General features: G+C 37.4%; 1 protein-coding gene across 1 annotated transcript; it reads right to left on the reverse strand.

The window, feature by feature from the left end:
- Positions 1-1,390: 1,390 nt before the first annotated feature.
- On the reverse strand, positions 1,391-8,392 carry ubox5 (U-box domain containing 5). The gene is made up of 6 exons (XM_072433610.1): positions 8,309-8,392; positions 6,383-6,484; positions 4,698-5,386; positions 3,191-3,672; positions 2,718-2,891; positions 1,391-1,953 (listed from the first exon to the last, which is right to left on the reverse strand). Exons 1-6 carry the CDS (start codon positions 8,360-8,362, stop codon positions 1,730-1,732), a joined length of 1,725 nt encoding a protein of 574 aa, XP_072289711.1. The 5' UTR covers positions 8,363-8,392; the 3' UTR covers positions 1,391-1,729.
- Positions 8,393-12,034: the final 3,642 nt, after the last annotated feature.

A 12,034-nucleotide genomic window follows, 5' to 3' on the forward strand; every position in this document is an offset into this window, starting at 1 on the left:
AACAACAAAAGGCTTTTTGTGGCTGTGAGGACTAATAGATGCTGCTTTGAATGAAATGTAGCTGTGACAAAAGAGCAGGGGAAAACAGAAAACAGACTTGAGGAGGTGTCAGCCAATTCAAACAATTAATAATGCAACTCCTAATATTGTTCCCTTAGAATTATGAGGTTCCACAGCAAAAATGAAAAAGCCAAATGGGTATTTTGCCCCCAAAAACTTCTTTGGTGCTTCTTAAACTTACGTTTAAGAAGCACCAAAGAAGTTACACAGGAACAAGAAAAGTTAACTACATTTCAGACGGATCGCTATAATTATAAAGTATTATTATTAGGAGTGAATATGGTGGAATATTTTACAGCGGTTGTACAAATTGATTGGGCCGTTTTTAATTGTAATTTTACACAGTCCATACAGCACTAACACACTTAAACATTTACATTTATTATTGATACATTTTGCAATACATGAAAATAAACAGTTTATTCGTTCTGCACCAACACAAAACACGTACAGCCTTGGTCAATCTAATTTCCACTTTTCCATTATCTGTGTCCTCTTGCTCTCAATCACTGTCCTCCAACCTTTTTTGTGTGAATACAAAATGGCAGTATAAGGGCACCAAGGCTACGATGCTTCAATCTTCAATAAAAATGGAAGACAGAGCTTTTTTTAAAAATAAATTCACAGAGTTCTTTCCGTCATGTCAACTTTGATCATTAAAATGCTGATAGGTCAGTTGAAAATGATTGTATATTTCATCCACATGTGGAGGTGGGCAATATATTATAAGTGAAGAGAATAGTAAATAATAATATTGACATTGTCGATGAACACATATCATTTCATTGGTTTATTTTGCACCGTATCACCAAAGCAAGTTCCTATGTTTGTGAATTCTCTTGACAATGGCAATAAACCTTTTCTGATTCTGACCTATTTTTGCATATTTAATATCTATAGTAAGAAAGCTGAAAAAGCTTGTAATCTTTAATGAGTATAAAGGCACATTTTACGACTCTTCAGATAGACTGCAACAAAAATATCAGCGGTAAAGTATCGCCGCTAAAATATGGAATAAAGTAGATTGATTTGTGTAAAACGTCCAATGTTCATGCGACCAACATGTCAACAAAGCTTCGATTCCCTGGGCGGTCCGAAAACGTCTTTTTAGTCTGTGAAGAACTTATTTTATCTCAATATCGGCAGCTCTATGTAACTGATACAACCAGAAGAAGGATTACAGACGGACTTCCGGAATAAGGTGAATATGGTTATTGGGAAAATAACATATGTTTGTCACCGTTGTCCACCCTTACTCACATGTGTGATTAAGTGTACACATCTGTCCAGGTTGTTGAGCAAAATGTGTTTTGTTTCTGCACAGATATATTGTAAAAAAAGCACACAAATAAGACCGCTGTGTGCTGTCGGCATCAAACTATAAAGCTTTTGGTCCAGGAAGTCCTCATGCTAGTTGTTGTTAGCTTCACTGTCGCGGTTAAACTCCGCTCTGGTCTCTGAAAGTTGTGAAAAGCGCATATACATTCATTGCGAGGAATAATTAGTAAGAATACGTTAGGGAAAGTGAGGGATAAGTTTGGGAACTTTTTCAAATGATGGGTAACTAGTTCTGCTTTTCACATTTTTATGACAGTAACAATCAGGTACAGCGCCTTTAACCGTGTCCGTAGTAACTGAAATTCCCTTGATTATGTAAGATGTGATCTATTCAGTGATGTACTCTTATGACGTTGCTGCGTGGAGTGGTGCTCTGGCAGGAAGGGCAGAAGATGTTCCTGGAAGATGAAGCTTTGAAGTTTGGACGTAGCGTTTCAGAAAGCATCTGCAGACAGGAGCGGCAGAGGAAGTGTCCACAGCAGAGACGGTAGATTGGAGAAGCAGGCACGGAGTAAACTGAGATGGAGCAGGAACAGGCAGAGCAAATCTTCTCATCTGAAATGTATAAGAAAAACACATAATATTCAGTTATTTGTTCAATTATGAGGTTTTGCGCAGAATCAATGAGCTAATATGTGTATATGAACGGTTCATGTAGCTATATATTTTTTTTCTTCTTCTCTATTTCTTTATACAGGTCAGCTTGTTTTACATAAGTTTTGTTGCTGTGTATTTGAAAAATAATAAATAGAAAAAAAGAATATTTCAGCTTTAGTTTTATGCCTGCAAACACATTTTCAAGATTTTACAGAAGACTTATTTGGTTTTGGTGAAGTTTTTCCAATACTAAACATCATACCCGTCAGATATTGCAGACAACATTCGTTTTGGCATGTATAGAAGGAATATACAGGTTAATCTCAGGTCACAGTTTTTCCTTTTCACTGAAGAACGTGTGGGCTCCATGTCCTTCTCACAACATGTTTCTATTCACAGCAAAAGCTTGTTTTTCTATGCAGTTCTAGCGTCCACGTGGTTTGATTTGTGGTCTAAGAAATATAAAAAACATCTACAGCCTTCCATATTTCAAAAGTTGTCACATGTACAGCACCACTCAAATTCTTGTGGGGGAGGGCAATATTGATACCAAAAGTGATTGAACATCACGCTACATCCTTGTTTGGACATTTACACTGCAAGTTTCTGTTCAGCTCTTTTTTTTACGGTTCTTGTTTTATATAACACTATACTCAAAATTCTTTTATTGAAATCATTACATTCTTTTCTTTTCAGCTGAATCTCCCATGCTTAGTCTGTACCTTTGCTTGGCGAGCCTTCAGCCTCCCTGTGCCGTGGCAGGTGACGTGCTTCTGTGCCCAGTTGTCCGTTTAAACAAAGGTTGGATGTGAAGGAAGGTCGGCCTTGGAGGGCGGAGGAGAGAGCCTCGTCCAGACTGGCTGACAACCGCTGTTCGTGAGAGCTGCAGGTCGCCTCTGCACAAAAACAGCACAAATAATTCAAGCTACATTTACTAGCCCACATTGTCTTCCTTGTACGAGAGTAAAAAGACCATCTCCCCTACTGGACGCCTGATAAAACTATACAATTTGTGTCGGCAGAAATGTGGGGATAACGTACGGCTGCAAGTCAAATCTGTGGAGAGGAGAGTGCATGTTCTTTTGTATTTTTGAGCAAGAAAAACAACTGTAATTGAATAATAGATAGAGGTGGAACATTCAAACCAAAGCAAAGAAAAGTTACAAAGTGCACCTTTAAGTTTGTAAACGCTCACCAGAGACTTGGACATTTCGAGGTCTTTTTTCTCGAGGAAGAAGAGTCTCTTGAGTATCTTCTGATGCGTTGTTGGGGGATATTTCTAAGCCTCGTTTCCCGGTATATTCACAATGTAACACTTTAGTCTCATTTCCTTCAGCGTTAAAAGTTCTTCCGTCCGTTTCACGAGCTACAAGTCTTGAGGGATGTGGATTTTTCCCCTCAGCTTGCCTTCCCAACCTCCCATCTCTGCTAAGCCCCCCCTTCTGCAGGAGATAGTGGTCCAGGCGGCTTTTGAGCTGGGGATGGGGCAGGGCTTGAGAGGAGGCAGTGAACGGCACACCGGTGAAGGGGTCGTTGGGCGTCCGACCCCACGTGGCTTCCCGTTTCTGGTATTCCTCCAGAGTGCTGTGGTCCACCGACACGCCACTGGGCAGCAGCATGGGCAGAACCATCAGCTCCTGCGTGATGGGGTCCAGGAATTCTTCTGGTACTGCAACACTTCAGGAAGAAAAAAAAAAACAGCACTTGTTAGCGCAAAAGAAAGCAGGAAGATATGACTATAGTAAAAGTAGTTCAGATCAAATATAGCATGTGTACGACTTGACGGAGTTTGATTGTGGGTGCGTTCACATGTACATGTTGTTTGGCACCGGTTTAATTCTGATGTAGACTTGATTTTGTCCCGTTTTAGTCCTGTTTTAGCTATGTTTGGTCTCAATATGACTTTTCAGGTGGGTGACATGGCATCTGCTTGTCTCCATGAAGACGCAATTGCTTTTCCCGGGAGAGTTCCATAGTATGAATGAGGGATTACACCGACTCGTTCCACAGTATGCCATCTCAACGGAGACGAGCGCGGGAGGCCAAGCATCTAAATTACAATTTAGATCTGGGGAATAAGAATCCAATTTTTGAAGGATATTGAGCAATTAAAGACACCTGATTGAATGAATATATTGAAGATGGATGTCATACATTCAGGTGAAGCAAAAGCATCTCCATGGCGACAAGCAGGTAGCGGACGCCCAACCAGAAAATTGACATTGTGCACCTTTAAGTTCAAATCATACTCGTACGTAGGGTTGTAAAGATTATTAGGCTACTCGATAAATTGTAATAGTTCAGGTCACAATATAATCGTAAGAACCAAATAATAATAATTGTGACAATTTTAAAAGCAAAATTAAGTATTTTTAGCTCACTATATTGTCCAAAAAATAGAGCTAAATGTAAATAACTTTTTGATCTACCTGTTTTTAACTTTTTGTAATTTAGAAAGTTAAATTTTGTAACGCTGGTCACAACCTTGAGTAATAGTAACGGCGAAATAGTAAAGATTTTACCGTTTAGTCAAAAAAATCATGAATAGTCATAATCGTAACGCAAAAAATGTCTTTAACTTGACATTGCTACTCATATGCAATACTAATGCAGGGACAGTTCTTTCTCATTCTCTTCCACATGTGGTACTATCTAAAACATTAATAAAATACAGGGTAATCATGACAAATTCTATATTTTACCTTTGAGTTGTTGGTGCTCTTTTTTTTGGTTTAGGTGGACAAACAGAAGCGACAGATACGGGAGTTTGAGTCAGCCTTTCACTGGCCTCACAAACTTTTAGAATCCTCTCCACTTCTTCCGCTGGACAACATTTCGCCGGCTGAGCCCACACGGACAACGCTTTGAGCCCCAGAGCGGACGCAGCGCCCCCAAAAGGCAGAGCCACGCGCAGCTGCGTCACCGCGCCCAACGACAGCGCGCCTCGGCTCCACAGCTCCTCGCGGCGACAGTTTGTGGGCGAGGCAGGAGGCGGGTGCTGGAATGGAGGTCGAGGCCTACAGTGTTTGTGAGAGAAACATACTTTGGTTTCGTCTCTCAGCTCGCACCGACCCACTAGTTTGAAGTCTGGATTGAAAGACTCTCTGTTGGAGTGACATGCGGAAGACTGGCCTTCTTCTGCGCCCCAGTTCTGTGCCCGGTCGCTCCAAAAATGTGCACCACTGCATGGTCCAAGGTCTTTACGTTTTTTCTTCTGTGAATGATCTTGACTTTTATTTGGCTGAATTTGGTCACATAAGGTGGAGGATAATGAACCGGAGAAGGTGCTAATTTCAATTTTCTTGCAAGCTTGTCCTCGGTCCATGCCCCAGGGCCACAGCTCCACATCCACCCGAAATAACTCCACTTTGAAATCAAATGTCAGTGTCACCTGAAAAATCGCAAAAGAGCTATTCAAATTATAATATAAATAACAAGAGCACCTTGTATTTGTCCCAAAATGCAAATTTGCGTAGCAACACAGAAACGAGTACAAGAACAGCAGGAGAATAAAATATATGCAGTAGAGAATCAAGATGAATAACTCCAAAAACATGAATTTAGTGTTCTTAAAATAATCCACAAACGTATGTGCTTTTTTAAAGACAATCAATAAGAACTGTCACCGGCGTGTTCTGGTGATGGCTCGCAGTTAAAGTTTCATGAGTAAGACTATAAGGCTACAAAACTATTGTGCAATACGACTATGTTTATGTCCAGTGCAGGATATGAACAATAATAACTAGCAGGTAAAGTGCCTTCACATTTCCAGATGACTCTGTTTGGTGACAACTTTAAGACCAACAGGGTTACAGGTTCTACACAGGGCTACATTTAGGGTTAGGGTTAGGGCTACATTTAGTTTGATTAGATTTGTCTTTAAACGTATTAGTTGAGATCTAAGTATCAGATAAATGTGAAGATAACTTTAAACCCGTATTTTGAAGTTTACAACAGAACTCTTTCAATGTTTGTCTTTAATTTGCACTTTTGCAGTCTTTTGAGATTGTTTTTTTAAATTACAAACAATATACCTGATATTTTTTCAGTATTTTTCATATACTGCACACCTACTACTTCTACTCTGTATTTGAGGGATTACCAATTTCAGCTTTTGTATTTTGTTGTTTGGTATGGCCTTAATTAGGGCTAAAACAAACAATTTAGTAGTTAATTATTTAAATACCGGCACATTTTATACCAGACAAAGTAGTGACTGAAGGCTTTTAAATACAGAACACTTTCCTTTTAGTCAGTCCAGATAACGACTATTAGTCACAATTATCATGATTAAAGGTTGCAACCCAAGCACTAATGCATTTTGAAATAGATAACTGGCGATAAATGTTCATTCACTTTTTGTATTATGACAACAGCGTTAAGTAACCTGAAGCGGAGGACGCAGGAAGTACTCGAGCTTGAAGCCCCGTCTCCTCAGGACAGGGTCGTCCGACACAAGGTTTGCGACGTCATATCCATCTGCACACAACTATCGCACATTCATGACACACAACATATTATATATTGTACCATTAAAAACTGAACTGAAGACTGACTGAAAATGAGCAGAACAATGTTTATCGTATTGATCGAGCTGACAAATTCAATCTTTCAAGTAAGACCTAAAATAACTTCCTGTTCTTAATATATCTATACCCGAAGCCGTTTTCATTCATTCTTATTGCTTAAATGGTTTAATTTAGCCTTCTTTTAATTCATTCGAGTTGGGGAAACGCACAGGAATTGTAAGAAACATACAGTATATAGATATTTTGTGGACAGAAGGAACATTCCCATTCCATTACCCTTGAGATGCTAATATTAGTTTAGGGAGTATTAGTTTAGTCATTTTTTAGATATTACTCACAGATGTGCTTAAATCATGCATTGTGAACTGAATCCAGATATTAAAAAGATAATTTCCAAATCTAATTTCAATCGCAATATTTTTTCCCAAATCTTGCAGCAGTTTGAAAGTGTTGTGCCACTCTCACTTTATGGGGACATATAGAGCAATGATCAGATTATAAAATACCAATAAGGAGAAGCTGACAAGGTCAGCTGTGTGATTCAGTCTCCCACACAAGTCTGTGTCCTCTCTCTACTATTTTTACATCTCCACCTCCACCTTTATCAGTTCCAGCAGTGAACGTCAGTATGGCACATAAGAGTCTTCCTGATTTCTTATTTTTTGTGTAAATGTTTCAGATCAATCATGCAGTTTTTAATTGAAGAAGTTGAGGTCACAAACAGACAGCCGGACACTCTCCATCAGGATTTTTTTGATAAATTAATTTGCTAAATTCATGACTCCATTTATCACAGCAAATCTTCCAGGTCCTGAAGCAGCAAAACAGCCCCAGACCATCACACTACTAGTAAAATTCACAATGGTGAGTTTTGCATCTGGTAAGAACCTTTTTTCAGTCACTTTTTGGAGAACAGCATACATTTAGTTTTACTTGAATACATTAACAGTTTTAAATTAAAACTGTTTTGTTGAATGGAGAGAACATCTACTATCAGCTTCAATTGTGAGATTAAAAACATGAGTTCAACTATTTATTATTTAGTGACAATAACATTAACAATAACAACCTAGGTTCGAGGGTGTCAGTTCCAGTGGACTTTTTTGAATCTATAGACAGCAACATAATTAATACTTCATACTGTGTAAAGGGCTTAAGGGAAAATACTTGGATCGTTGGTTCTACACACATGTATTGGTGATGAGTGGAGCAGCAGCATCAAAAATAATTCCAGTCAACAAAGTGCTGGTTAAAGGCATCACAAATATACATTTTCATTGTCAGACTAATAGAATTTTTACTAATTTAATTTGGTAAAGAGGGAGCAGAAATGTCCTGTGATTCAGTGACAGTATTGATGCTTTGGCTTTACAAACAGTAGAAACATATTTATTGCAATTGCAAAACTGCTGCCATCTGCTGCTGATTTGGTTTTGTCATGTTCTCAAGATAATGCTGTGATTCCTGGAAAAAACAGGGACCTTATTCTTATTTTTGACCCCGACTCTTTTAAGAGAAGCATATTTATCAGTAATGTCATTAAAATGTTCTGGAATACTACAGGTAAAACCAATGTCACTATAGTACAGATCAGACAAAAATGCTTGTTCATTAAAATGCTTATAGGACCTTTTAACAGTATACTTGATTTGGTTTAGATTCATTTTGTGTTCCGCAGACACCCAATAGGACAGTGGTCACTAAAATCAAGAGGAAAGACACTACTACAATGGTAATTCTGAGGTTTGTTGCTTAAGATAATGTCCAATAATGTAGCTTTGTACCTTGTTGCAGTGAATTGCTGTGTGGAACTGGGACAGACAAAGGTTGACAACCATTTTTGAGCCTGAAAAAACAAAAATAAACAACTTCTTGTTTGTGTCATCTCACCAACAAATAACAGCTGGGCCAAGGCCACACACCGGATCACAGATGTACATGTTATTGTACAAAGTAAACCCATTCTGGAGTAAATTGTACATTTCTTGACCCTTGCCCTTTACCACAGCAAATCTTCAGCTCTTTTCTCTAGAACTCCATCTGGGTGAAGGCACAAGAATGTACACTGTGAGTCATTCTCCTGAATAAGAGGAGAAACCGATTTACTAGTTACTGACTATTTACAAAATGTGTGGGTTTTTATTGGGAGTTTCCGTTTTGGATCTATTGAGTATAGATGATTTATCTTTCTGAAATAGTTGTACAAACCACTGTTTCCAACCAGGGGAAATCATTCAAAAGAAGGTGAATTTGAATAGAATTTAAATATACAAAATGTCACTTGTAGTATATCATACGTCCTTTGAGAACGTTTTGGAGGACTTTGGACATCAATATTATTAACACGAGAAAATATAATAGAAGTAAAACACAAAATAAAATTAGTAAATAATTATAGCTCGTTACAATGCTATGTAACGTTAACGTTCCCGGGTTTGGGACTTCGACACAGAAAGAATCAGGAACCATTGATTTAAGCAATATAAAATATATATTTTGTTTAATGACCTATCCATGCGTTCCGTCCATATCATTGTATGAACTGTATACGGATTTCTCAGAAAAATTAGAAAACCATTGTTTGTCTCTGCGTGACATTTGTGAAGAAAATCTGAATAACTGTTTTGAATGTATAGAACTGGTGTATTGCTTAGAAAAGATCATTGTTTTGAACACAGGCTTTTGTAGAGATCATAATGACAGCGAAATAGTTTTGTCTTCGATTAGCTACAGCTTTATTCATTAAATAACATTTCAAAAAAAACTATTTCACCTTGAATATTTAAAAAAAGGCAAACACTTACTTTCGATCTCAAGTGAAAGGTCAAAAATATTCAGAAAACACTACAAAGCCCAACTGTGGATTCATTTGAAGAGCCTAACATCCATGAGCCCAACATAAACAAGCGGCTAACAAGCTAACAGCATAGCATTTGGCTACGGAAACTGGCCGAGGACAATTCTAATAATTGAAATTGAAAATTGTCTTATCATAAAATAAGTGACGTTACTCTTCAAAATCTCAAATGTATGAATGAAGAATAAACATTTAAATAACAAACCTGTATCCACAGACTTAGGTTCTTTGTCCTTGTTCTTTGTTGATATATGTTAAGAGGAAAAAGTACGTTGTTGAAAAAAAGAGGACTTTTTCCCCATTCAAAATATAAAATATTTTGTTTTTAAATCGTTAACCACTATAACAATCCTAATTTCTCATCATTCTGAAACCCATGGATAATAGTAATTTATTCAGTACATAGTATGTCTGTTTAGATAATAGTTATTACTGAGCCAAACATTACTAATACACAGGTGCTGAATTCACATCTTTATTAGGTCTGCTGAACAAAGGAGTGGTTTAATCAAGTCAGAAGGGTATTAGAAACAGAAATGCAAACAATAATTCTGAAACATGTACAAAATTGGTAGCATTTTGTTCTCTAAACAATGCAATACTTGAACTACATTTACCAACTACATTAAAAGCAACATCATTTTTGGACAAGGTTGCTATGATTGCACCATTATGGGAGGCCAAGCTATCTACACAAACAAAAAAGAAAAGTAAAGAAAGAATGAAAAAAGGAAGCTCAAATGGCACTTTTTTCCCCTTTCAATTCACTACAGTATAATAACAGCAATAAAGATGATAATACAATGTAATACTTTAGAGATTAGTTAATATTTTTTGAGCAACATCTTTGTATGCTGGCATAAACAACACATAGAAAAGCCATGATATTCACATCTGAATCTACTGTACATCCGAACTTGTGTGTAGGACACTACATAGTGCAGTTAGCCTTTGTAAAGAGGCCAGCGTTCAACTTAAAATTGAAACAACAACCATCCTCTCCCCGCCTCAGTCTAAACGAACTGTACAGAATTAAGAGTTTTCCAGAAGGATTTGACTCAGTGTTCATTCTTTCGTCTCACTGTCGTTGCCATTGTTTGTTCTGAAAGCCCCTATAAGATCTTTGGTGCTAGATAGTGTGCTCTGTAAGGACCGTCTGCAGTGATTGGTCATTCAAAGTGATAAGAACTGGGTTATAATAAAAGCTCAATAGGTAACTTTTCTGGTGCATAATCTGCCGTCTGCTTTTCTTCCCAAGTGTAATCACTTTGCTTGCAACATTCATCACAATACTCGCCATGGAGACAAGCAGGCAATGCCATCAGGCCAATTTACAGGTCAGATCTGTGGTGAGGCGAACCCGCTCACAGTAAGAGGAAACAAATAGCCTAAATGTAGAGGTTAAATGCCAATAATACTGTGGAACATTCCAGACAAAGCAATAACATTTCCATGCAGGTATGGAAAATTACATAGTGGCCATTTGAGGTTAGAAAATGGGTTATGATTAGGAAAATTGTTTGTTTTAGTTGAAAGTGCCACCTACAGACTAATCTCAGCTTACACCCTAAAATAAAAACAGTAAACAGTCAAAAATATAACAGTTCAGGCCTGTTCACACATCAGCATTGCAACCAGAGCTACATCGTCACTTCCGTCCCTCTGGGGCAAACTATCTAGCACTAACCTTATAAATATTCCCAGATCCCTATAATTGATATATGCCGATATGCTCTATTGCCACGAGTCCCTCTATCATCAATCTCATAAACTGAAGCTCTTCATATGTATACATACATGCATACTCACACACTCTGTCTCTCATACATTTACAATCTAGAAGTATTATAGGTATATCTGTCTACTGTATCATACATTCTATAAAATTCTTTTAAACTTTGGGGACTACTATCTCACATTTCTTGGCAATAAATGCACCATGTGAATGACAAAATAATGTTAATAATCAAATGTGTGTGCTTCCTTTTACAGTCATTGCACTTCGTCCCCTGTTTAGTTGGGGCAGTATGAAAAATCTCTTACTACCTCTAGTGGAGATTGTAAGTCAGTGCACAACTAAAGCAAAATTAATTATATTTTTTTCTGTTTTTTTCTATTCCTTTGGGGCACAATTATGTTTTTGTACAAAATATATATTTTAATCTATCTGTTTTACATTTCAATGGGTCATGCATGTTGGACCTGTGCATTTTATGATCAGAAAATATCAAGCAATATTAAAAGTGCATAAGACAGGTTTTCATGTTTTCCTGTTTTCCTGATTAGTACTTTCTTTGTTGGAATCAGTCAAGTTCGTTAATAAAAAGTGGAAAGCTCCATCTGAAATGCAGGGAAACATTTTCTGAAAGTTTAAACATTCATATAACAAATTGAAATTTAGTATGAATTAGGCGAGCTTTGGCCTTGTGTATATATTGTTGCCAGGTTGCTGTTATGGAATGACTTTTGTATAGAACTAGGGATCATGTCGTCACACATGTTTAAGATGCTGAATGCTAAACTTAGAGTTCATTCAAGTATTCTGACACAATAGCGTAGTAAATTATTATAATAAATATATTATATGGTATAATGTTAATACCAGTAGTGACTTAGCAGCTTATCGGGTTGTTCCACAGAATTGTTTACTTTT

The sequence above is a fragment of the Eucyclogobius newberryi genome, unplaced genomic scaffold (genome assembly GCF_026437365.1).
Source record: "Eucyclogobius newberryi isolate DKJ021-1_F unplaced genomic scaffold, fEucNew1.0.hap1 SCAF_6, whole genome shotgun sequence".
Lineage (NCBI taxonomy): Eukaryota > Metazoa > Chordata > Actinopteri > Gobiiformes > Gobiidae > Eucyclogobius > Eucyclogobius newberryi.

Excerpts from the sequence above, each read along its gene's own strand:
- ubox5 (XM_072433610.1), bottom strand. The coding sequence starts at position 8,362 with ATGGTTGTCAACCTTTGTCTGTCCCAGTTCCACACAGCAATTCACTGC. Across the intron at positions 5,387-6,382 it reads TCCTGCGTCCTCCGCTTCAG|GTGACACTGACATTTGATTT; the intron begins GTTACTTAACGC and ends GCGATTTTTCAG. Across the intron at positions 1,954-2,717 it reads TGAAGGCTCGCCAAGCAAAG|ATGAGAAGATTTGCTCTGCC; the intron begins GTACAGACTAAG and ends TATACATTTCAG.